The sequence below is a fragment of the Phyllostomus discolor genome, chromosome 14 (genome assembly GCF_004126475.2).
Source record: "Phyllostomus discolor isolate MPI-MPIP mPhyDis1 chromosome 14, mPhyDis1.pri.v3, whole genome shotgun sequence".
NCBI lineage: Eukaryota > Metazoa > Chordata > Mammalia > Chiroptera > Phyllostomidae > Phyllostomus > Phyllostomus discolor.
This window is the reverse complement of record NC_040916.2, coordinates 41,403,038-41,426,461: the sequence shown is the minus strand read 5'-3', so window position 1 is coordinate 41,426,461 and position 23,424 is coordinate 41,403,038. Positions and strand designations below refer to the sequence as shown.

Here is a 23,424-nt window from a genome sequence, read left to right as displayed (position 1 = left end):
CTCCACCTGTGACTTTGCAAATTTTCACACCTAGAAAACACTTGAGAAAATAGTGCAATGAATATCTATACACTCTTCACGTAGATTATGGGGGGAAGGAGAAGAAAGGAGAGAGGAAGGGAGGGAGAGAGGGAGAAAGAATATGAATGAATGAATTCAGCAAAACGTTAACAATAGGTGATCCATTGGTGGTAGAGATTTTTAACACTCTTCAGATGCTCCCTCTCCCCCAAACTGTAAACGGAAATCTTTCTATATCTTTTCTCTATTTTTTTCCTCCTTTCCCTCCCTGGGACACTTGGAGATTAATTGGTCATAAAGACATTCTGTTGATACGTGCACACTCTAGGGAGATCTAGTCCAGATAAACCAATGTTTCTCAACCTGTTTTTCATGACCATACGCCAAAAATCAATTTTTGTTCCCTTATGGATAATATCACTCCCACTGAGAATGCATGAGGTAAACAGATCTAACACAAAAGAAACATAAATTGGATTAAAATAAAATGGCCCCAGCTGGTGAGTCTCAGGGGATTAAGTGCTGGCCTGCAACCCAAAGGGTTGCTGGTTCAATTCCCAGTCGGGGCACGTGCCTGGGTTGAGGGCCAGGTCCACAGAGGGGTGTGTGTGAGAGGTGGCCACACATTGATGTTTCTCTCTTTACTTTCTCCCTCCTTTCCCCTCTCTCTAAAAATAAATAAATAAAAATCTTTTAAAAATATTTTAAAAATAAACACATTCCAATTGAATTTTAGGAACAATATTAACATATTATTCACTTATATAAATGTAAAGTAAGATAAATTCTAAGATTTCTAACAAGAAATGTTTTTACCTCCTAATGCTTTGTTTTGGTTCTTCTAAGAAAAACATTTTTATTGTAAGCCACTTAACTGCAGACACCATGTTTGTATGCTCCAGAGAACGTAGTATAGTGGTAAAGGACCTAATTAGTTAATTATCTGCTGGTCCTAACAAAATCAATCTAATAACATGAGTTTCTGTTGGGCGGGGAAGGAGAATGGCAAGACCAAGTAGTTGGGGGCAACAGGAAGGGACCAAACTAAGGCAGTAAAGTCCCAGAGAAGAGAATGCCCTTTGCAGAAGGCAGCAAAGCTCTGGCAGGTGCTGGATGAAAAGGCGTTAGTGGAGACTGCCTCGCTGGGCTAGAGCAGTGCTGTCCAGCAGAAATTCAACAGGAGCAGTCTATATAATTTTAATTTAGAAGCCACATTAAAAAAGTAAAAAGGAATATAATAAATATCTTTATCAACAGATTTTATTTAATAGATTTTTATCAAAAATGTATCACTTTTAAAGCCCTGGCTGGGGTAGCTCAGTGGATTGAGCGTGGGCTGCGAACCAAAGTGTCGCAGGTTCGATTCCCAGTCAGGGCACATGCCTGGGTTGCAGGCCACGGCCCCCAGCAGCCGCACATTGATGTTTCTCTCTCTCTCTCTTTCTCCCTTCCTTCCCTCTCTAAAAATAAATAAAAATAAATAAAATCTTTAAAAAAATGTATCACTTTTAGATAAACTGTAGTACATTCATATACTGGAATATCATTCACTACTAAAAAGAAATGAGCTATCAAGCCATGAGAAGACATGGAGGAAACTTAAATGCATATTAATAAGTGAAGAAGCCAATCTGAAAAGGCCACATACTTTATGATTCCAATTATGTGACATTTTGGAAAGGCTCCAGACAGAAAAAGGATCAGGGGTTGCACAGGGTTTGAGGTGGGGGAGAGATGATAGGCAGAGCACAAGGGACTTTTAGGGCAACGGAACTATTCTGCTTGATGCACTAATGCCATTACACATTTGTCAACCCTACAGAATGCACACCACCAAAAGTAAATGCTAATGTAAACTATGGACTTTGGGTAATACTTAGATGCCAACGTTAGTTCATCGATTAAAACAAATGTTAACTCCCCAGTGCAGACTGTTGATGGCGGGGGAGGCTGTGCCTGTGTGGGAAGAGAGGGTATATTGCTTCGAGAACCCTTCAAAATTCTGTTCAGTTTCACTGTGAATCTGAAGCTGCTGGGGAAAAAGTCTATACTTTTAAAAATTATATATGTTTATAATATATCATTTCAGTATGCAATCAGTATAAAGCTTCGAAACCAGAGTATATTTTACAAGTACACCCTTGCTAACTCGGAATACCCACATTTCAAGGGCTCAAAAGCCACCTATGGCTGATGGCCCAAGCAAAGGACAGGGCGAGTCTACAGCAGTGCGGCATCAAACCACACTGGACACGTGTTTGAGGAGGTGGTGCTGTTGCTGTGCAAGAGCAGCTTCCAAACCCGTTTCTGAATCTCCTTTCCACGCGCCCTGCTGCCCCAGCTCCTCTCCTGTAGGCATTCCAGAGCCTCCTCCCTCTGAGCCCCGCCCCCTGTCCCGCCCTCCCCGCGGTTTGGCTCCAAAGATTTTCTAGATAGGATTCTGTCTAAAAGAGAGCCATGGACCACTGAAGAACGGAAGGGATTTGTAACACCAGTTTCCTGAAAGCACTGTGTATACTCCTCATTAATAACAGGAGGAAACTATGCTTTTAGATCCTGCACACTGTGCAAAAAGAAGTGAAGAATTTATTAAAATGCAGTACAGATGAAAATGCTACCTAGAAAATAGGTACTGAGGAAAACATAGTTGCTGTCAATATAGAAATAAATAATTAGGCTTTCCCTCAGTTGGTGGAGATTATTTATATTTCCTTACAACTAGGAACATTATTTATTTATATTTCCTAGCAACAATCCTGGATCTAATGTATAGACTTCTCCATATGCCATAATATATGATAATCTACTCATGCTCTAAATGCTATTACCAAGATGTGGGTGTACTTTAGCTCAGGAAAGTTAGCTGTCTTTTGAAGTAGAAAAGGCACTATGATGAATCACAGTCTGCCACTTATATTCATCATTTTCAGGTTCTGTCACTTAGAAAAGTAAGGAAAAAAGGCATTAATTTGCTTACCATGTCTAACAGCTCTTCCAAAAGAAGGAAGATGAAAAGAATAGAAAGTGGACTGGCTATAGCAAAAACAAACAAACAAAACAAACCCCACACGTACACACACAAAAAAACAGTCCCACAGAATCCTACAAACAGCATGACATAAAGCAGAATACAGACATGTCAGTTTTATTTATAGTCACTGAGGTCATTATTAAATGCCTAACTCCCAGCTGAATCCTCTTTGAAATGAAGAAGGAAATTAAAAAATAAAATTGGGATTTGCTGCTATTGGCATTTCAAAAACTAAGTCTACATGAAAAGTAAAAATATTTTCCATCTCTACATCTAAGCCTTTTCAAGTAAGTGTCTTAATATAATCTTCATATAATTAATAAAATGGCATGATATCTTGGATTTGATTTAAAATATACCAACAAAATGATTATACAAGTAAAAGAGAAATATATAAAACGAGGATGACAGAATTCTGTTAACTGGGGAAGTTTGAGTGATAGGTATTTGGGGGTTCACTATACTTTTCTCTCCACACGTTTATAGCTGATATCCAAAGTTTTACAAATAAAAAAGTTTAAAAATTGTTGGTAGTAAGTTGTATCTTTAACAAAAAAAATTAACTGGTTGTTTCTGACTCGGAGTCTGGTTTAGGAAATGTATTATTTATTTACACTCTTTAAATTATTCACATGTTTTTATCAAACATTATTTTCTCAATTAAAAATATTTCTAAACATGTATGTATACACAGACACACACCCACATAGGTAGGTACTGGTGTGTTGGTAAGTGCAGAGTGCTTAACACTCCCTAGATGCTGGTGACCGCATCTAGTTCTGTGCCTTATTATTTGTGGGTCCTGAGGCAAGTTACTTCTGAGGCTTCTTAAGTCAGGATAACATTTAAATGAGCAAATACATTTGAAAACACCTAGCACAGTGCCTGGCACAATACAGCTATTCATTTAGTGTTGGATAAAGTAACACAATACGTGGCGAGAACCAGATTTTTTAAGCAGGTAGGCTCCCCCTCACATTTTTATGGGCCATGAGCAAGAGGAGAAACAGACATCCAGCCCATGGTCTGCTCTTCTTTCCAAGTGGAGGGGCCGCCCACACATGTGTGCAGATGCCCTGACAAACTTGACCAAGCTCCTCCACCACCAACAACGGCCCTTTGACCACTCCTGAGACCTAGGTATGCACAGGCTTTTCCTGTCTGTACCTGAAGAGCCAGCTGCACAGCCCCAGGGAATAGGCTCCCTGCTGTTTGTCAGGGAGTTTCAAGCATACCTGACTAGCTAGAACCTCTCTGGAATGTGTTTGCTTGTGGGGGGAGGGGGGAGGGAAGGAGTGGGGAAGGGTACTATTAAAATTCCATAGGCCCTAGGAAAAAATGTGACTAGGAATGGGCCAGACTGGGTCCATTCGAAACACAGGGCACAGGTCAGGAGACTCAGGTGCCTGGACAAAAAGCAATACTGATTAGAGACAAGGTATTATGTGAAACCTCTCAACAGAGTAGGAGTCAAAAGACGTGGATTCTTGCCCCAGTTCTGCCAGTAACTTCACGTGTGACCTTAGGCCACTCTCTTAACCTAGCGGTGCCTCAGTGCTCTCATACATCCATTTAACAAATACTCATTGGGCTCCAATTACGGGCTAGGCATGTATCTAGAAACTATGGCTACACAGAGAATTCAATAGACTTACCATCCTGATAAAGAGCAAGCCATGAAGATACCTGGGGCAAACATATTCCAGACATATCAAAATGCTCATGATTAATCTTGCAAGTTGATATGTTCATTAAATATAAAAATGGAAGAATCCTAAGAGGAAAAAAACTGTATGTTAAATTACAATGCAGTATTTTATGATCCATTCTTCAACACAACAGTGTGAGTACTCCAAACTGCTGTTAATTTTAATCACGAGAATCATCACCATATGCAACACAAAATCTAGTCTCTAAATGTGCCATTTTCTTTATATTATTACCCATTTACCCATTACCCATTATTACCCATTTTCTTTATATTATTACCCAGTGTATATTTTATATGGAAGATAAATTTATATAAAAGATAATGTAGTCACAAAGCATTTATCCAAATTAATTTTTTAAATAAACACATTAATATAGTTTATCAGTTGCTTCTGAAAACATGTATTTCAAAAAGATTAATAATGAGCTTTATTAGAAAAAGGAGTTCACAGAAAGAGATGAATAGAGTGGACAGTGAAGTGTAAACAGCCTAAGAACATCTTCACGCTAAACCCATGAAGACTGGGCGCAGCTCCCTGACTGCATCAGCTACAGAATGTCTGGGGTCACGGCACAGTATCCGGTCGGACCACCAGGAGTCAGATGAGCAGAGACAAGGTGTTAGAAGACCTCGGGTAGCAGCAAAGAATTTCTTCTGAAAGGGTGCGTAATAACGGAAACTTATGTCTCGTCTAGTTCCAGCCTGACCTAAAAGCAGCTACACAAGGAGAGCTCCAAACTTCGGGTCATTCTAGCCATTTCACCCTACACCTTCTCAAAATAGAAGAGTTGCCCATTTATCACAAAATATCAGTTACGAGGGACTTTTTTATGCTTGTTAAATATCACAACTAGAATTATCTCAGGGCCCTGTGAATATCTAGATAAAAATCAAACTACCATAATTCAATGCAAACAAGTTCTCCCTTCTCTGTCCTGGTTCAAAATTAACAAAATGGAAGTGTGCACTGGCCAGGCTTTGTTAAGTTACAGTAGCTTTTTATTGCAGCTATTGCCACTAGATGGCACTAAAGACTCTGTGTTTTAGGAATCAGACTCCAAATCAGAAGCCTAAAATGATCTGAAATAAACAACAAATTCCCTGGTCATCTGTCCTGCTATTACGACTGATTTCTTTCTTTTTTTTTTTTTTTTTAGATTTTATTTATTTTTATTTTTAGAGAGGGAAGGGAGGGAGGGAGAAAGAGAGAGAGAGAGAGAGAGAGAGAGGGAGGGAGAGAAACATTAATATGCGGTTGCTGGGGTTTATGGCCTGCAACCCAGGAATGTACCCTGGCTGGGAATCGAACCTGGGACACTTTGGTTCCCAGCCCGCGCTCAAGCCACTGAGCTATGCCAGCCAGGTCACGACTGATTTCTTAAAGATTAATATGAATGTCAGTTTACTCACTCATTTATTAACCTATACTATGTTTCAGCCACTGTGCCAAATATTAGGGATGCAGAAACAAAACGTTCCTTGTCCTTATGAGTTCTCAGTGTGGAAGGGGAGGGGGTACAGTGAGGGCAGGGGGGAAAATCAGATAAGCAAGCATTAAATTGAAATGTAGAATATTAAAGACTTAATAGAGGATATCACGGAGTACCATCAGTACCATACAGAGGGACACCCAATACACACTTGGTTGATGGAGCATTCCTAGAGAAGTTGATGCCTGAAAACATCTTTGAAGAATGAGTAGAGATTAATTATGCAAAGAAGTGCAGGCAGGGTGTCCTAAGCAGAACAAGTGACTGGGACAATCATAAAAGAGGCTGAAGCTCAGGGTGCATGCTGGGATCAGGGTGGGGCAATGTAAGCAATGAGGTTGGCCGAGGTGGCAGAGGGAGAGTCAAGGGAAGCCCCTCCTGGAAGATAATTTCCATGAGAGCAGGAAGTTTTGCTTGTTCTACAAAATGACAGACCCTGGCACATAGTCAAAAGTCCCTGGCCTCATGGAACTTACTATTCTAGTGAGGAGCAAGCCATGAAGACATTAAAAAAAAACATATTCCAGGTGCTTAAAGGGTAGTTAATGGAGAAAAGAAGGTACTGAATAGACACTGAAGATCAAAATCAAATTGGAACTTCAGAAAGGTATCTAGCAGGATTAGAGAGAATGGATTGGAAATCATGACCCTAATTAGTAACCCAAACAAAGTAAAAGAACTTGAACTAATGCAGGAATAGTGTGGAGGAAAGGGAAGTCAATTCAGATATGATGCGGTAGTAATGGTAACAATGAAAAGGGACCCCAGATAAAAAGTGGGCTCATGTTTTAAATACATTACTGCCAAATCCCATAACAATCAAGGAAAGATGAAGGTTTTTTTTTGTTTGTTTGTTTTATTTTTTTAAAAAAAGAGCTAAGAACTCTGGGAACTAGCAACATTTAAGAGCCAGGTGGAAGAAGTAGAGGAGAAGCAAAGGAGAGGTTAGAGGGGCAGGAAGGGGAGAGAACAAGAACCGTGTTATGTCAACCACGGGAGGATAGGGCTTTAAGGAGGAGAATCTTGTCAATGTCAAAGCTATAGCAAATTCTGTTAGATAATATCGTATTTGCCATGTATAGTGTGCACTTTTTGCCCAAATTTTTGAGGGAAAACAAGGATGTGAATTATAGATGGGTACTACCTGAAACACCTTGTATCTGTTCTTGTGTTTTGTGATTATTTGTCACATTAAATTTCTTGTACCATATGTTCAAAAATAAATGCTAAAATCCCTTTATAATACAAAAAAAGATCTAAAATTAAATAAATAAATAAATAAATTAAAGAATTAAAATAAAAAATTTTTTCCCTGAAAGTTTGAGCCAAAAGCATGGGCATGCATTATACATGGCAAAATATGGTAACTGAAAAGTATCCGCTGGAGTTAGCAAGAAGGAAGTTACTGGGAACTTTGACAAAAGTGATTTCAGAGGAATGGCGAGAGCAAAGGCCAGATTGTACTGTGTTTGGCAGTAAAATGTGAGGGGAGTTAGAGAAGCAAGTGAAAACTATTATTAAGAGGCAGAGAGAAATCAGGAGCTAGAGAGGGCCGTAGGGTAGAAGGAGAGACCGAAGCATGTTATCAGCTATAAGAAAAGATCCACCAGAGGGGAAGAGGATGAAGACAGAGAAGGAGCATGCAGATGAGCTGGGCTTCAGAGCACAGATCTTAGGAGAAAGGATTCTCCTACCTTTGAAATAAGCAAGGAGGGCCCTGGCTGGTGTAGCTCAGTGGACTGAGCATGGGTTGTGAACCAAAGGGTTGCCAGTTCGATTCCCAGTCAGGGCACATGCCTGGGTTGCGGGTTGGGTCCCTGGTGGGGGCCATGTGAGAGGCAACCCAACACATGATGTTTCTCTTCCTCTTTCTCCTTCCCTTCCCCTCTTTCTAAAAATAAATTTAAAAAAAATTTTTTTAAGTATTCACTTATCTTCTAAAAGCACATTCAAAATACTAAAAAAAATGAAATAAGAAAGGAGGAAGGACGGATAGTGATGGAGTAATGGTCAAAGATAAATCTGACTTTGCTCTCGGGCTCACTTTCTATATATTCACTCAGTTTGCCTGACTTCCTCATGGTCATTCCGCCTTCCTGGCCTTCTTGCCTTTGGTACTCAGCTCCTTTGGGGCTGCAGAAGTGGGCTGAAAGTCTTCAGACATTTTAATGGACCTGATCATTTTCAACAGTCCTGTTCCTCTGATTCCACAGCTTTAGTACTTCTTATAACTATTTAAAGTATGGGAGAATGGAATAAAAACCTGAACTTGTTCTGAGGAAGGAGAATCCTTAACTAATCCTTGCCCATGATCTCGTGCCATGTCACTCCTGCTCTGCATGAGCCACAAAACCCTTGGTTGCATGTAGTTCTGCTTGTTTTCCTTCATCTGAGACCATCACTCCCTGCCTCATCAGTAACAGTCTGTATTAGCTGTCTACGTGAAGGCCCTAGGTTGGTAGCCAAGAGTGTTTCATATTAACAGAAAAATGAAGAATATATGTGTGTATGGTGTGTATATATACATGTATCATTATATATGTATAGACACACATGTCTACATGTATACATATACATACATTATAAATAAAAACACTTGCTACCACTACAATGTAGCACAAACTTAAAAGTGAAAGGTATAGGCAAAGAGCTATTGGAGCTCAAATCTGAAGCCTCGGAGTAACAGGGAAAGTTTCAAACAGACTTGACACAGGAGGAAGGGCAGGTTTAAATAAAGATGAACAAATACTGCAGACGAAATTGGCAAAGACCAAGAAGGCAGCTTAGTAACGCTTAGGGAATAACTAACAGGCCAGTTTTGTGGATCTTTTAAGGAATCCAGGTTTTATGCTATGGAGATAAGGAGCTACTGATGCTTGTAGAATGGAGACTGACTTGTACCATGTTTTTATATGTGTTTTACAATTAATTTGGAAAAACTGTGTAGGATCGATTGAAAAAAAATGGGGAAGGATACTTCAGAGACTATTGTAATACTTGAGGTGAGGATGATCAAGTTCTGTATCATCCTAAAATTCTACATGGTAAGGTGTTGGCAGTGAGGATGGAAAGAAATTGGTACCTGCCTGGATATGGAAAAAGAGGGAGGAGGCCAGGAACACTATAAGGTTTCAAGCTGGAGAAAGGGAGAGTAATGGTATCTTCGAGAGAATAGAATCCAGACAGCAGTTTAATGAGCAAAAAAGGTCAATGAAGTTTAAGACATGTGGGACTCAGGAGATGGGGACACACTTGGGTGCAGCTTTATAATAAATGGTTGTGACCAAAGCTTAGAAGAGAGGTGAGTACTAAACGTGGGGACCTGGGAGTCACCTGTGCTAAGAGAGATCGTAGAGAGAAAAGGTAGGGGATAAACTGGACAAAGGAGAACCAGTGAGGAAGGAGAGTGTGAGAAGCAGCCCAAGAGGTAAGAATGCCAGGAAAGTAGAGCATTTCAGAAGTCAAGGAGGAAGCACGTTTTAAGGATGAGGAAGTACATAACAATGGTGAATACCAAAGAGACTGCATTTTGAGAAAAGGCACTTGTGACCTACACGAGCGACGTTCCAAGTGGAAAAGGAGTCAAAAGTTAGTTTACGTGGGTGGCGGTGGTGATGATGACAATGGGAAGATGATGAGGAAAGCAGAGAGTGAGGCTACTCTGAGAAACTAGTGCTGATAGTCACAAAGTGGAAAGGCTGTGCGGTCAAGGGGGAATTTGCATCCCCCTTTAAGACTTGATTGTAGTTCTTAGTAGAAGAACATGTTAGTGAAGGACTGATTGAATCATGAGAATGTAAAGTACAAAATAGGAAATATAGTTACTAATACTGTAATAAACATGTATGGTGCCAGTTTGGCACTAGAAATATCAGGAGGAACACTTTGTAAAGCATGACTGTCTAACCACTATGCTGTACACCTGAAACTACCAATACAAATTAATGTTGAATATAAACTGTAATTTAAACATTAAAAAAAAATAATTGATTGAAAATGTAGAAGCAGCAAGGTCTTGAGGAGGCAGGGGAGGCTGGAATTAAAAGGCAAAGGTCTTCTGTTCCGCCCTTGGAATAGAAGGAAGGCAGGCAGGAGAGGTATGAGAGGAGAGGTGATCAGATTTTTAAGAAGAAAGCAAGGAAGTTTTCCAAATAGCTTCGCTTTTTTCAATGAAAGGCTAAGATGCTTTACCTAAAAAAAAATTTTATTTTTATTTTATTTTTTTACATAACCTGCTGAGATGCTTAAAAAGCTGGGAAAGGAAGGGTAGAGGTGGTTGGGGTGGAATCTGGACCATGGGCCCCTAAGACTGAGTTCAGGTCATCAGGCCTATTACCTTGGGCTGGCCACCAGACTGCTCTCGAGTTTGTTAAAAGATTAAACAAGATAACGCACATATAAATTACAAAGCACTTCTTAAACAAGAGAAGCTTGGAACACCTACGTGGGAAATGGGATAGTGCATGAACAAGAGATGAAGAGCAGCATCGCCGCCATCAGGGAGGCTGAGGTGAAGTCTGGAGCGAGAATATATAGCAGACGCGAGTCGGCACGGTCTGTGTGACCTCCTGCAGCACACTGGCTGGGGCAAGCAGGCTCTGAGTCAGGGCGGGTGTGGAGAGGACGAGCAGCTGAAGAAATCCAGGTAAGGACTATTTAAGACATGGGTAGGCAGGCTTACTTTTGGGAATCACGTGTACTTTTTATATACAGGGTGGAGGCAGACATAGGTTTACAGTTGTCAATGTGAGAAAGTTCATTTTTATATTATTATTTATTATTGTATTATTTTCATACAAGCTGTAAACCTATTTTTGCCCCACCCTGTGTAAGTGGCCCCGGACTCACTGACATGTTGTACGTATTTTGGAAATAGCTAAACATTTCGATTTTTGTAAATAGGTTTGTTTTTTTTTTTTCCATATTTTGGAGCTGACAAGGTTGGGTTTCATTTTTTCAGATTTCCATATTTTTTAAAGCTTAGGCTAGGCATTGCGCCTATAGTAGAAATGGAAAACGAAGACATCAGTGAAACCAATCAAATACGGAAGGTCATGAACAAAGCAAGCAGAGAGAAAAGGGAACCTACTAGGCAGGCTTCAGCGGCTGGAGATAACGAGAACCGTGGAGCGTGAGGCGCTAGGGCTACCATTTCCAGAATCTTGGGAGATACAGGCTCCAGACTCCAGGTGTAGCAAAGTCCCCACACCGCCGAACCACGAGACTACAGCAAGAACACTTGAAGGAGGAGACGGAGAAATGAAGGGTGCTCAGCGAGTTCATCTTCCCAATTAGTTAGTGAGCCCACAAAGGGCTTATCCCTCCTTGACACCCTCCACTATCTCATTATGACCAGTCACGGGCCCCCGTGGGTTGACCGCTAAAAACGTCGGGACAAACCTGCTCCGTTTCTATTATGCATTACTCTAGAATTCTGGGTGACAAATGCTTCACCCCTTGGGTCATTGGCACCCCTGGCCCAGGTGGGTGAAACAGCGGTTTCTCCAGTCCCGGGGAGTCGGGAGCTCCGGGAGTCCCGGCGCTCGCCTCATGAAGGCCTCCTGGCCGGCCCTGGGTTCATCGGATCTCAGAACGAGGGCGGGCCTGAGGGGGCCTTAGTCCCGGAAAACGCCAGGGGATAGCGAGCTGCCGAGGCCTTCGCAGGGGGCACACTACCCCTGAGAGGAAACTCGCAGGGACACACCCTCGCGGAGTAGGGACACACCCTCGAGGAGTAGGAACACGCCCTCATGGAGCAGGAACTTCCGTCTTCGGATCCGAGGCCTCCGGAAACAGGAAAACTTTCCATCCTACAACTCCCAGAATACTCTGCGATGACTGACAGCCTCACCCACCAGTGGGAGAGCCCAGTGTGGGTTCGTGGGCCCAATCCGGGGGCGCAAAGGCGGCCATCCCTGAAGCTTGTCGGCGCGACTTTATTTGTGGTTCTCTGGCCTCTCTGGTCAACACAGTTATAAAGAGAAGGACAATCCCTGTAAAGTGGTGACGCTGGCTGTACTATGCTGCTCAATCCCCTCCTGGCTTTGTTCCGCCCCTGAGCCCGGAGCCCTCCCGCCGCCCCGCCTCCAGCTCTCAGTTTGGTTCTCCCCTCTGGCCTGAGTGGACGAGCGAGGATGTGGGATTTCCAAAGTTTATTGGGTGCTGGTGGTGTCACTCTGGAAGGCGGCCGGGGCCCCCAGCCGCGAAGGCCGCCCCTCTCCGACGGTGATTGGAGTTGCCTGAGAAGAGGGCTGGGATTGGTGCGAAGAGGGACCAGAGCCTTCCAGCACCTTGGGTCGACACCTGGGAAGGCGGTGGCCACCGAGGAGCCGGTGCGGCTCGCAGCCTTCTCCCCCGCCACGACCCCCAACTCCGAAGGGCTGGGTCGGGGGAAGGAGAGGGAGGCGCCCTACCTCATCACGGGGGGCGAGGGTGGCGCTTGTCGCGTGTCGGGCGTGGGTTCAGTGGGGAGGGGGGGCAGGAAGGGGGGGTAGCAGTGGAGGGCTTGAAGGCTGCAGGGGTCCCGGAAGGAGGCAGCAAGGCTAACTCGAGACCTAAACCTGGAAGCGCTTCAGGGGGCGGACTTGGTGGGGCGGAGGAGGGCGTGGGCGTGTCTGGTATGGGATGCAGTGGAAAGGAGGGGACCCTCCTGAGCAGATCTGTGAGTGGTTCCTTTGAGGAATCCTCTTCCCTTTTGCCCTTTCATTTGCTAAAGAGCGAGTCCCCATGGTCTCTGTTCAAGTTTTGGAAACTTTCTTTTCCGGTGGGCTTAATCTCCTACTTCATTACAGAACTGTCCAGCGCCATTTCTGATACTGGGCATAAACGTGGGGAATATGTCAGAAAAGAGGAAGCCGCTGCTGGGCTTCATGGGCAAACTCCCCAGTGGGACTGCCCTTGGGAACCTAGGCAAGACTCACTGCCCTTCGTGCATGGGGCTTTTCAAAACTCCCAGGCTCTTGCCTTGTTTGCACACAGTTTGCACCAAGTGTCTGGAGCAGCTGGAGCCCTTCTCAGTAGTGGACATCAGAGGGGGAGACTCTGACACAAGCTCTGAGGGGTCAATATTCCAGGAACTCAAGCCACGCGGCCTGCAGCCGCAGATCGGCATCCTCTGCCCAGTATGTGATGCTCAGGTGGACCTGCCAGTGGGAGGCGTGAAGGCTCTAACCATAGACCACCTGGCCATGAATGATGTGATGCTGGAGAGTCTGCGTGGGGAAGGCCAGGGCCTGGTGTGTGACCTGTGCAGCGACAGGGAAGTGGAGAAGAGGTGTCAGACCTGCAAAGCCAATCTCTGCCATTTCTGCTGCCAGGCGCATAGGTAAAGATGGGATACTTCAACCCGGTTTGGCTTAAAAGCAGAGTGCAAAGGGGTGTTGAGACAGAGAAATCCCTCCTTGGTGAGCAGATGGAAAGGAAAGCTTTCTCAAATGCCATGGAAGGTCAGAGAGCAATCTACGATGTGGTAGCAAATACTCCAGAATGGTTGGTAACCCCTGCAGCCTTGTATATAGTAATAACATAGTAATAACAGTGTCAAAGGCTTGCACAGTCCTTTTCAGTTTGCAAAGCACATTGTGTCCTTGAATCATCAGTCTTTTGTAAATTGGGTAATTGTACTGGGTATTGCAGAAACAGGAGAATGAATAGAATAGCATAGCTGCTGCCTCGATCTCATCTGATCCTTGCACCTCTTATAGAAAAGTAGGCACTGTTTCCACTCCTATTTATTGAGGAAACAAGCTCAGCAATATGTGATTTGCCAAGGCCCCACAGCTGGTAAGTAGTATGTAACAAATGAATTTTAAATCCAGATCTGCCTGCATTCTCTACTTTCTACGAATCCATGCTGCCTTCCCAGTGTAAGGTGCTGATTGACAGGGCCCCACCTCAGCCTTTGCCTTGTACCCTAGAGGCTCAAGCTTGGTGAGGTGGGCTGGAAGGTGCTCTCTGGGGTGCCAGTTGTGTCTTTTATGGCATTTTGGTGAACAGTTTGTCATGTGAATCTTTGCCCCTTTTTGATCCCCTCCCCCACTCCAGGACGTCAGACTACAAAATAGCCAAGGTTTTAGGATTAGCCTCAAGTAGATTGTAAGGTCGGCCTTCCATTTATTCTCTAGCCTCACCCACAGAACCAGTTTGTGGTCTTCAGTCTTTCTATTTTTAACTGGTCATTGAATTGTGACCGCCCTGCTGCCAGCTAAACAGCTGACCCTGTTTTTCCCCCAGCCTCTCCTCTGGTGCCAGGACAGGCGTGGAAGCTTCAAGTGGCTGGAACGGTCCCCGTGGTTCCTAGGGATGCCCCTGAATCTCTAGAGAGCTACAGGAAAGGGGAATTAAAAGAGCTTTGATTCTGGCCATTGATTTCACTCTTTCTGATGTGATAACCCTGTTGAGGAAAATTCTAGCTTGATGCTTTGGGTAACAGGCACTGGCCAAAGGAAATGCTCTCCCAGAATCTTAGATAAAAGCTGAGGGAGGCTTTCTGTCAGGGCTAGCCAGCTGTTTTTCAATCGCCTGGGGTTTACTGCTATGCTGTATGGCCCAGTTGGTTTCTTGGTACTGGGTTTTCATCTTGCTCTCACCTCTCCCTTGCTGGCAGAGGTCAGGCTGCAGCTGTTGTACTCCCCCCACTGCACAGGTGAGGAACGGGAATCGGGGAGGGTCATATAGTTAGTAAGAGGTTAGAGCGAGGAGCTCAACTCAGGTTTGTGTGACTTCAGAGCCCATGCTCTCAGCATTGCTGGACCGGTTCCCAACTGGAATGGTTCCCTGATTTCCTGTTCCCGACTCTGCTTGCCCCTAGGCGGCAGAAGAAGACGACTTACCACACCATGGTGGACCTGGAAGACTTGAAAGGCTACAGCCGGATTGGGAAAGCCATTCTGTGTCCCGCTCACCCTGCGGAGGAACTGAGGCTGTTCTGTGAGCTGTGTGATCGGCCCGTGTGCCGCGACTGTGTGGTGGGTGACCACCGGGAGCACCCCTGTGACTTCACCAGCAACGTTATCCACAAGCATGGGGACTCCGTGCGGGAGCTCCTCAAAGACACCCAGCCCCACGTGGAGGCCCTGGAGGACGCCCTGGCACAGATCAAAGGGACAAGCAGTGCCCTCCAGCAGCGGGTGGAGGCCGTGGCAGCTGACATCCGAACATTCACTGAGGGCTACGTCAAGGCCATCGAGGAGCATCGGGACAAGCTGCTGAAGCAGCTGGAAGACATACGGGCCCAGAAGGAGAACTCCCTACAGCTGCAGAAGGCACAGCTGGAGCAGCTGCTGGCAGACATGCGCACTGGAGTGGAGTTCACCGAGCACTTGCTGACCTGCGGCTCTGACCTGGAGATCCTCATCACCAAGGGGGTGGTGGTGGAGCGGCTCATGAAGCTGAACCAAGTTGAGTACAGTGCCCACCCCAGAGTAAACGATAAGATCTGCTTCTCTCCCCAGGAGAAAGCAGGCCGGTGCCGGGGCTATGAAGTTTACGGGGTCATCAATACCAAAGAGGTCGACCCCGCCAAATGTGTCCTTCAAGGAGAAGGTAGGAATGCCCACTGGCATCAAGAGGGTGGTGCACAGGGACATGGTATTTAAAGATGTGTGGCTTTTTCAGCCAGGCCTTCCTCCAGCTAGGCACGGCTCCTTACTAAAGGACAGTGACCCCCTCCCTTGCCCTTCGTGATTAGTCCTGGTCAGGGTGCAGTTAATATCCCTAGCAGGAGGCTTGATCCCTTTCCAGCTGGGAAATGTAGTGTCTGCCAAGAACTCAAGGGCCATGCCGTTTCTGTCAGGAGATGGAGCAGAGACGGTGCCCACGGGAGGTAACAGCACGGACTTCAGGGCAGGGCAGAATCCCGAGTGCTCGGGGAGGAGCCTGCCAGGCCCCAGACCGCTTGGGTCGAGTTCTGGAGAGTTTCAGAGGAGTGAGAAAGACGTGATGGCTTACTTTCCTCTGTGCCCTTTTCCGTTCACATAAGCCACATACCACTGGCAGTGAAAAGAAGATGGCAGGCACTTCACCCAGCGGGGGAAACAGCATCCTGTGACCACGGAGTCCTGTTCCAAAGGAAGCGTGTTATTTGAACACATGTAGTCAGTCCTGACAGGAGGGCTGTATGCCAGAGCCCTGCCGACTCTGGCCCGGGAACTGGTGGCTGTTTGGAGGTCACAGATCCCTTTGAGAAATGATCATTCCCCAAGAAACACCTACTCCTTGGGCGTACAGTTTCAGGAGATTCTTAGACCCTTCATGAGCCTCTCCATGGACCTCACAGCAGTTCACGAGCCCCTGGGCAGGCGCTTAACCTTAAGAAGCCCTGTCTCGTCTGACTGCTGGACTAGGGGCTGTCGGGATAGGAGGGTGGATGGCCGCACTCACTGAGCCAGGTCCGGCTCTTTGCTTGGGAGGGGACTCAGCTCAAGCAAGAGATCTCATTATTTTTTTAAGTATTCTGTTGTGTCCCTACTATTGAATATCCCCTTGGCCTTGGCGTGAGCTACCACAGCATGGGCCCAAGTCTGTTCCAGCAGTAATGTATAGCTGAGGGAGGGTAGTTTTGGGGTTACCAGCCACCCTCACAGGGTCCAGAGGTTTTCTTCTCTAAATACTTAGGCCAATCCTGAGTATTTTCAAAGCTTCTTTAGGGCTGAAGTTCAGGGCCAGGATCCTGTGATCCCAAAGCCGCTGCTGGCTGAGGACCAGACTCACCAGGAGAGACTCCCAGGAGGAACGCTCTGGGAGGCAGGATGGGAAGAGAGAAGGAAGGGGACAGGGTGAGCCCCGCGAACAGGAAGCACAGGCTTTTGCTCTGAAGAGAAAAAGCAAGATGGTGTGTGATCTGGGGAGGTGGTCACTGCAGGTGGCCTGGAGGTGAGGACTGCCTGTTTGTCTCCTGCAGATCTCCACAGAGCCCGGGAGAAGCAGACCACCTCTTTCACCCTGCTCTGCAAGGATGCGGCGGGCGAGAGCATGGGCAGGGGAGGAGACAACATTCAAGTCGCCGTTGTTCCGAAAGATAAGAAGGACAGGTAGGTACTGCCCGGTTGTGTTGTGGGTCCTAAGCGGCGATGGAACTGGAAACCTGAGGTCCTTAACAATGGTGGACTTGTCACTGCGGTCATTACTGTCTGCATCCTCGTGGTGCTACTGAAAGGTGTGTTTTCTTGTGCGGGTTTTCGGTCTGTATTCAGTTATCTTCCCAAGGTCTGATCTGCCCCCTGCTGTCTTCATCCCAAGCTTTGAATAGACTGAAAATATTCTGTATCAGACTGAATGGTGCCCTTCTCAAAATTCAGCCCCCCTTGCCCTGACCGGTGTGGCCCCGTTGGGTGGGCGTCATCCCGCAAAGCAAAAGGTCGTCGGTTTGATTCGCAGACAGGGCACATGCCCGGGTGGCGGGTTCGGTCCCTGTGGGCTGCACAGGAAAGGCAACCCGATCGATGTTTGTCCCTCGCATCGATGTCTCTCTCCCTCTTTCTCCCCCTCCCTTTCCCTCTTTCTAAAAATAAAGTTTAAAAAGAAAATTGAGCTCCACAATGGTCTTGGGAGCTGAGCTATGAGGCTCTGTAATTAGAGGAGGGAAAGGGGCGGACCAAGCGCAGGAGGGCACGGCAGAAGCCAGTCAAAGAGGACATAAATTTTTCAAGGGATTCATCCGTACACAGCGCACTAAGTTAGCATTTATGTCGCCTCCCCTCTGTGGTGAAATTAGTTTCTGAGACAAGTAGAAGTGGCATCCTGCTCGGGGGACATTTAAGATTAAGATTGAATTTAATGGCATAGCTCACATCCTGAAATAGTGGGCAGCTGAGGCAGGCTGTGAGAGTGAGCGGCGTTTTGGAACTCTTATCTCCGTCCAGCCCCGTCAGAACGATGGTGCAAGACAACAAGGATGGGACGTACTGCGTTTCCTTCACCCCCAAGGAACCCGGCGTCTATACTGTGTTGGTCTGCGTCAAGGAGCAGCACGTGCAGGTGGGTGAGACCTGTGCATGTGCTTCCCTGAGCTCGGTTCACCCTGGCCCGTGGGTTCTGTCGCCTTAGCACGTGGAGGCCTTTCCCACAGGATCAGCTGTATAGGGGGACCGGACAGGAGGCCTTACTTCCCTTCCCGTTAAAAATGGCCCAGATTTCGTGACTCATTCTTACTAGGGGATGCCGGAGACTCTGAAAACTCTAGTCCTGTTTCACCTCCTGGCAGTTATGCTTATATTTTACCCTTCTCCCAGTTGGCTTGTTGGAACTCTTAATTTGGGAAAGAGGCCTTGATCACAGGGGACAGTCTACCAGCAGGCAGGAATGCGCAGTCGAGAAATATGGTCTAGCTCGGGATGCTCAGCTTTGCTCAGGCTACGGCCAGAGGTGGACTTCCTGGAACACGATTGGGAGACTCGCACCCTCTCCTCTCACTGCCTGGTCCTCTGTCTGTCTGACCATCCACTGCCCATGCAGTTCTCTACTCTGTTTACACGTGTGCTTATCTGTTACCATGGTTACTGTACCACCTCCACAGACGAGTGTTACACTTTGTGGTTAGAGACGATGCATTTTTAAAAATTGGGGCCATACTCAGCACATCTGGCAGAATCTCTCTGCTGACATTTGAGTGGTCAGAGGTCCCCGCAGACAGAAATCAGCACCGACAGGAATAGTAAAATACCACCCGGAGCCATGACATGGTGGCCTGCGCACCGGGAGGCCCGGTGGTCACTAGCCACTCACTGCCCGCCTGCCTAGTGTGCCTATGCAGCTCAGGTGTTTCTGCACACGTCACTTCATTTTTCTCCCAGACCACTCAGGCACAGAGGTCACCGTCCAGTTAGACTGAGAAACCAGACTTGCCAAGATGCACAGTACCTGCACAGTGAAATCAGAACATGACCCCATTTTTTGAACTCCAAGTGGTTTTAAAAATAGTTCATAAACTCTTTAAAGGCAGAGAGATTTAACATCTGAAAGGCTTCTAAGGCGCCAGGCTCTTGACCTTGTGCTCTCGCGGGCACGGCACACAGGGACGGGCTGCATCAGCACTCACTGAGTATCTGTTGTTCAACACAGGCTAGAAATTGGAGAGTGGAGCTTATCCTTGAAGGAGAGGGGGGCAGGTAGGAGAGTTTCTAATTCGAGAATTATTAGCCACACTCATAAACTCTCTCGCTTGCAACTCTCTTCACTGCCCCAGAATAAGTGGATGGGCAAACAGAGACTCCCAGAGGGAAGGGTAGAAGGGAAGCAGGCAGCTCAGTGGGGGGGGGCGGGGGGGTGTGTGGCTGAGAAACTGGAGGAAGGACCACAGGATGTCACGGTCTGTGGCCGTGGCGCCTGCTCATTACCCCTGAGAGTCCCCGGGAATGGAGAAGGCAGCCCTGGCTGGGTGACTCGGTTGGAGCATCACCATCCTGTACACCAGAGGCTGTGGTGTGACCCCCAGTCGGGGCACACACCTAGGTTGTGGGCTCAGTCCCTGGTTGGGGCATGTGCAGCAGGCAACGGATCGATGTCTCTCCCGCCCCCTCCTCTCTCTCTAAAGTCAATGTACATATTCTCCAGTGAGAGGGAGGATCAAAAAATAAAAAAGAATGGAGAAGATCAAGACCAAAGTTGGTGACAAGAAACCACTAGGGTTACTAGGGTGTCAGGTGGTCTGGGTGCTGGGAGGGCAGCACAGACCCTTCCGCTGCATTTGGATCTGGGCCCATCCAGCGGGGCACCCAGCTAGTTGCCGTCCCCTAGTGTTTCCCTCCCGCTGTGCTTGCCCAAGGGCAGGCCCCGTGCCCTGCACTCCGTTAGCATATGTGATGCTCAGCACGTCCCTGTTGACTCACACGTAAGGTGCTGTTCTTTGCTCTTGGTCTGAACACCGAAGGGCTCACCGTTCACCATGACCGTGAAGAAAAGGCACCGCTCACACCCAGGCGTGTTTCACTGCTGCACATTCTGCTCCAGTGGAGGCCAGAAAACCGCTCGCTGTGCCTGTGGGGGCACCATGCCAGGTAAGGGGGGCCAGTCGCTCTCGAAAGTCCTTCCCTGCTGGGACCTTCTCCAGCAGTGGGAGTCAGCTACTGCGCGGACACTAGGTTTGGAATATGACTTAGGCTTGTTTGTAAGAATCTAGCCTGGCTGTGGCCGGGTGGCTCAGTTGGTTGGAGTGTCCTGTGCACCAAAGATTGTGGGTTTGATCCCACAGTGCTTGGGATCAGGGCACATGCTTGGGTTGCAAGACATATGAGAGCACATACGAGAGGCAACTGATTGATGCTTCTCTAAAAGCAATAATCATATCCTTGGTTGAACATTAAAAAAAAAGAATATAGACTGTGGATATAAATACAACTGTTCTAAAACTTCCGTTTAAAGCTTCTTTGTTCTGAACTTTGAAACAGCAGGCTTACAAGATCTGAGCTCTTTTAGTTTTGATACAGTTCACCAACCCCAGGAGCCCTGTGCTTCTCCCTGGATGCTCGGTTTCCTGTTTCCACCTTTCCCAGCATCCTGGCAATGTAAATATTGTTAACCCATCCTGTTCCTTTAAAAAGGTTAAAGCAGTTCCCAACAAGGCAGGGATCGGTACGTGGACGATTAAACCCAGTGCACCAGGTCTGGCTCTCCTCTTGGGGGGAGGTGGGTGAGCTCAGGCACAAGATCTAGGTTCTGTTTGGTTTTGTTTTTTATTCTGTTGTGTCCTTACTCTAATGAATCCTTAAGTGAAACTTTTGACCCTTCGGTATAAACACTTCAGAATCTACCTTCTTTTTTATTTCCACTACTCTACCTCCTCTTTTATTTTGATTATTTCGGAGTTAAAATCCACACCAGTTCATCTCCTTGAGTAGCAGTGTTGAGAGCCCTTGTCTCAGAGCTTCGGCTGACCTTAGCTGGTTTGCTGTCACCAGTCCCGGGCGTCCCCGACCGCAGAGGCAGGCGTCCGGCAGCTTGTTCCTCGCACCGGGTGTGTGTTAGATGTCCCCACACCCAGGAGTCTTGCATGTGGCCAGGAGCTTTAATTTCTGCAATAACTGCTGACTTCCCTCTGATGGTGTTTTCCCCTCTCCTCTGTACCACGCAGGTGGGTACCTGGGCTGTGGCCACGGGCACAAAGGCCACCCGGGCCGTCCGCACTGGTCATGCTGTGGGAAGTTCACGGAGAAGTCAGAGTGCACGTGGGCAGGCGGGCAGAACGCAGCAAGGAGTCTGCTCAGGACCGTGGCGCTCTGACGGCTGCCGGGGCCGGGCTGCCCAAGCCGCACGACTCCACAGCACCGGAGGACCCGGGCCTTGACTAATTCTGAAGAAACGGAAAGAATTAAAAACAAAGTGCCTTATCTGTACTCTCGAGTTCCTCACTGATTGCATGTGCGATGGTTGAGCACAGGAGGCCATCACTGTTTCTCTCAGCAGTTCTTTCTGCACCAAAGCAGCTGCCTTCCTTTTGTGCAGGAATGGAGGTCTCTGTGCCATTAAACTTGGAGATCATGGGGATAGTTTGCATCCTTACTTTTTGATAATTAACTTTTTTTGTTGCTCCCTGAGCTACATTTTATATAGGTATTTGCCTCAGAAATAAAAACCTCCTTTTATCATATCCACTTTTCACTAGCACAGTTTTAATGGATTAGAATGTGATCTTGCTGTTTAGGTGGAATTATCCCTCTTCCCCCTCTGTGCCAAGTTCATCTCGTACCCCCAGAGCCCGGAAGATACTACTTGGTAAGGAACACACAAGCAGTAGTAAGTAAATAAAGGGAAATGACACTGACATGGAACCTCATACGTTTACTGCAGTTCTGCTCCTCCCAGGGGATCAGGGGCCCTCACCATCCTCACATCTGGCGGTGCTGGGTTTTTTAGAGTAGTCTTCACTTTTGCCTGCATACCTAGGAACCTAACCAGAAGCGCTGACTCCTAAGAGTGTGCCTGCTTAGCTCTTTGAGTCGAAAGAGAATTCTTGGCCCAGGAAGCACACATCTGACGGGTGTCCCCTACAGAAACATTTTCTTCTTTGGTTTCTGTGGCACCTTTCTTTGTACTTCTCCTACCTCATTGACTTTTCCTTCTTGGTCTTCTTTGCTGCCTCCTCCTTTCGTCTCGTCTCTATGCCCTGGAAAGCCCTAAGGATCAGTTCTTTTTATTTATTGATTTTAGAGAAAGAAAGGAAGAGAGAGAAACATCAATTTGTCGTTCCACTTATTCAAGCACTCACTTTTTTTTTTAGTTTTACAAAATTTGTTTTAGATTTTATTTCTTTTTAGAGAGGGGAAGGGAAGGAGAGATGGGGACAAATTCAATGTGTGGTTGCCTCTCGCACACCCCCTACTGGGGACCCGGCCCGCAACCCAGGCAGGTGCCCTGACTGGGAACCAGCTGGTGGCCCTTTGTTTCACAAGCCAGCTCTCAGTCCACTGAGCCACACCAGCCAGGGCCACTGGTGGTTTCTTGTATGTGCCCTGACCAGGGATCAAACCTGCAACCTTGGCCTATTGGGATGATGCGCCATCCAACTTAGCTACCCAGCCAGGGCAGGATGAGTGCTTGCGTTTCTATTCCTTCCCACTCCCTAGATGATCTCATTCCCTCATGACTTAAAATACCATTTATACACTGGCAACTCCCAAATTTACCTCCAGCTTCAAATTCCAAAGAATTATATCTGATACCTTACTTAGTATCTCCACTTGGATATGTCACAGGCAACTCACATTTAAAGTGTCCAAAACAGAACTCCCAGTTTCCAGTTCTCTCTGCCCACCCGCCTGAACCACCCAGCGGTTTCTCCTGCGGTCCTCTCTGTCCCTTCAGAAGCAAGGCCACATCCACTCTTGCAGGCTGTGGAATCAGCAGCCTTGACTCCCCTCTCATGCACCAGAGCCCACCAGTGGGTGACTCCGACCAGCCATCCCTTCAACATGCACATGCTGAGCACCGAGCTCCGTCTGCTGCCCTCCTGAGGTACCCAGATACCTCGCCTGGAGTTTGCTAACTTGTCTCTGCTTCCACCCTTAACCTCCTACGATCTATTCTCTGCAGTCAGAAAGGTCCCTTTAAAACACCTTCCAACGCCTCCCACTGTACTCAGAACCAAGTCAGTCCTTGTGTCAGCATGTAAGACCCTGCATGACCTGCTCTTCTCTCATTTACTATCCCCTCCCCTGCCCATCACTCCTTTCCAGCCA

The 23,424-nt window shown here is 46.8% G+C and overlaps 1 protein-coding gene across 2 annotated transcripts; it reads left to right on the top strand.

Annotated features, from left to right (window-relative positions):
* Positions 1–12,327: 12,327 nt before the first annotated feature.
* Positions 12,328–21,836, top strand: TRIM45 (tripartite motif containing 45). Of its 2 annotated transcripts, none has more exons than XM_036015141.1 (6): positions 12,328–13,577; positions 15,063–15,796; positions 17,154–17,283; positions 18,115–18,229; positions 20,087–20,247; positions 21,321–21,836. In XM_036015141.1, exons 1-6 carry the CDS (start codon positions 13,090–13,092, stop codon positions 21,535–21,537), a joined length of 1,845 nt encoding a protein of 614 aa, XP_035871034.1. In that variant the 5' UTR covers positions 12,328–13,089; the 3' UTR covers positions 21,538–21,836. The 2 variants fall into 2 exon arrangements, with proteins under 2 accessions (XP_035871034.1, XP_028358844.1); XM_028503043.2 differs by having other exon boundaries at positions 12,745–13,577; positions 20,121–20,247; positions 21,321–21,594.
* The last annotated feature ends 1,588 nt before the right edge of the window (positions 21,837–23,424 follow it).

Bases quoted from the DNA above. Each gene is read 5' to 3' on its own strand.
- TRIM45 (XM_036015141.1), top strand. From the start codon at position 13,090: ATGTCAGAAAAGAGGAAGCCGCTGCTGGGCTTCATGGGCAAACTCCCC. The intron at 13,578-15,062 runs GTAAAGATGGGA...GCTTGCCCCTAG, and splicing joins TTCTGCTGCCAGGCGCATAG to GCGGCAGAAGAAGACGACTT. The intron at 20,248-21,320 runs GTAAGGGGGGCC...TGTACCACGCAG, and splicing joins CTGTGGGGGCACCATGCCAG to GTGGGTACCTGGGCTGTGGC.